We start from the raw sequence: 551 nt of genomic DNA, 5'->3' as shown, positions 1-551 counted from the left end.
TTGTCCAACCCAGGGAAAATGTCACATCTGGAAAGAAGGATGTCACGGTGTCTATAAATGGCTTTGCATCTACTACTTTGCTATTTCCATTTGGACCAGGAAGAATATCAGCATTAATCCATACAGGATGCTTCAGATGCCTCTTTACATTTTCCAAGAGCATCATGGATGGTTCTACAGCTGCAAGACTAAAAAGATAGTTTGTTGTCAATGAGACATATTCCTAAAGTAAAAGTAAAGAGAAGTTCTTTTAGACTAGTGGTTCTAATGTCCTCATATTCATAGTAAAAATATCATACAGTAATGCCTGAGTTAAATAAAATCAAAGATCACACAGCACCAGAGGGAAAGCTAACATATGCCATATCACAAAATGTTGATTTATACTTATTCATGAAGGTGGCTTAAAGATTCTATAAATATATAAATAATGCCTTACTTGTGGATAAAACAGAAGTTTGAAAACTCCGTATTAGGATTACTCAGTGTGAAAAAACTTAAGAAAAGACACAAATAGTCATCAGAAAATGCATAAATAACAAATGAAATAT

The 551-nt window shown here is 33.2% G+C and overlaps 1 protein-coding gene across 1 annotated transcript in view; it reads right to left on the bottom strand.

Annotated features, from left to right (window-relative positions):
• Positions 1 to 6: 6 nt before the first annotated feature.
• The window catches only part of FAM151B (family with sequence similarity 151, member B), a gene marked incomplete at its 3' end in the record, with an annotated part of 25,277 nt that continues 24,732 nt past the window's right edge, over positions 7 to 551 (bottom strand). Inside the window, exon 4 of the mRNA XM_008589976.1 lies at positions 7 to 188. Within this exon, the coding sequence (XP_008588198.1) occupies positions 7 to 188 (182 nt within the window). The remainder of the gene's footprint in view (positions 189 to 551) is intronic.

The sequence above is a fragment of the Galeopterus variegatus genome, unplaced genomic scaffold, assembly GCF_000696425.1.
Source record: "Galeopterus variegatus unplaced genomic scaffold, G_variegatus-3.0.2 Scaffold5784, whole genome shotgun sequence".
Lineage (NCBI taxonomy): Eukaryota > Metazoa > Chordata > Mammalia > Dermoptera > Cynocephalidae > Galeopterus > Galeopterus variegatus.
Note: the sequence above shows the minus strand (reverse complement) of the source record. Positions and strands in the feature narration are given on the sequence as shown.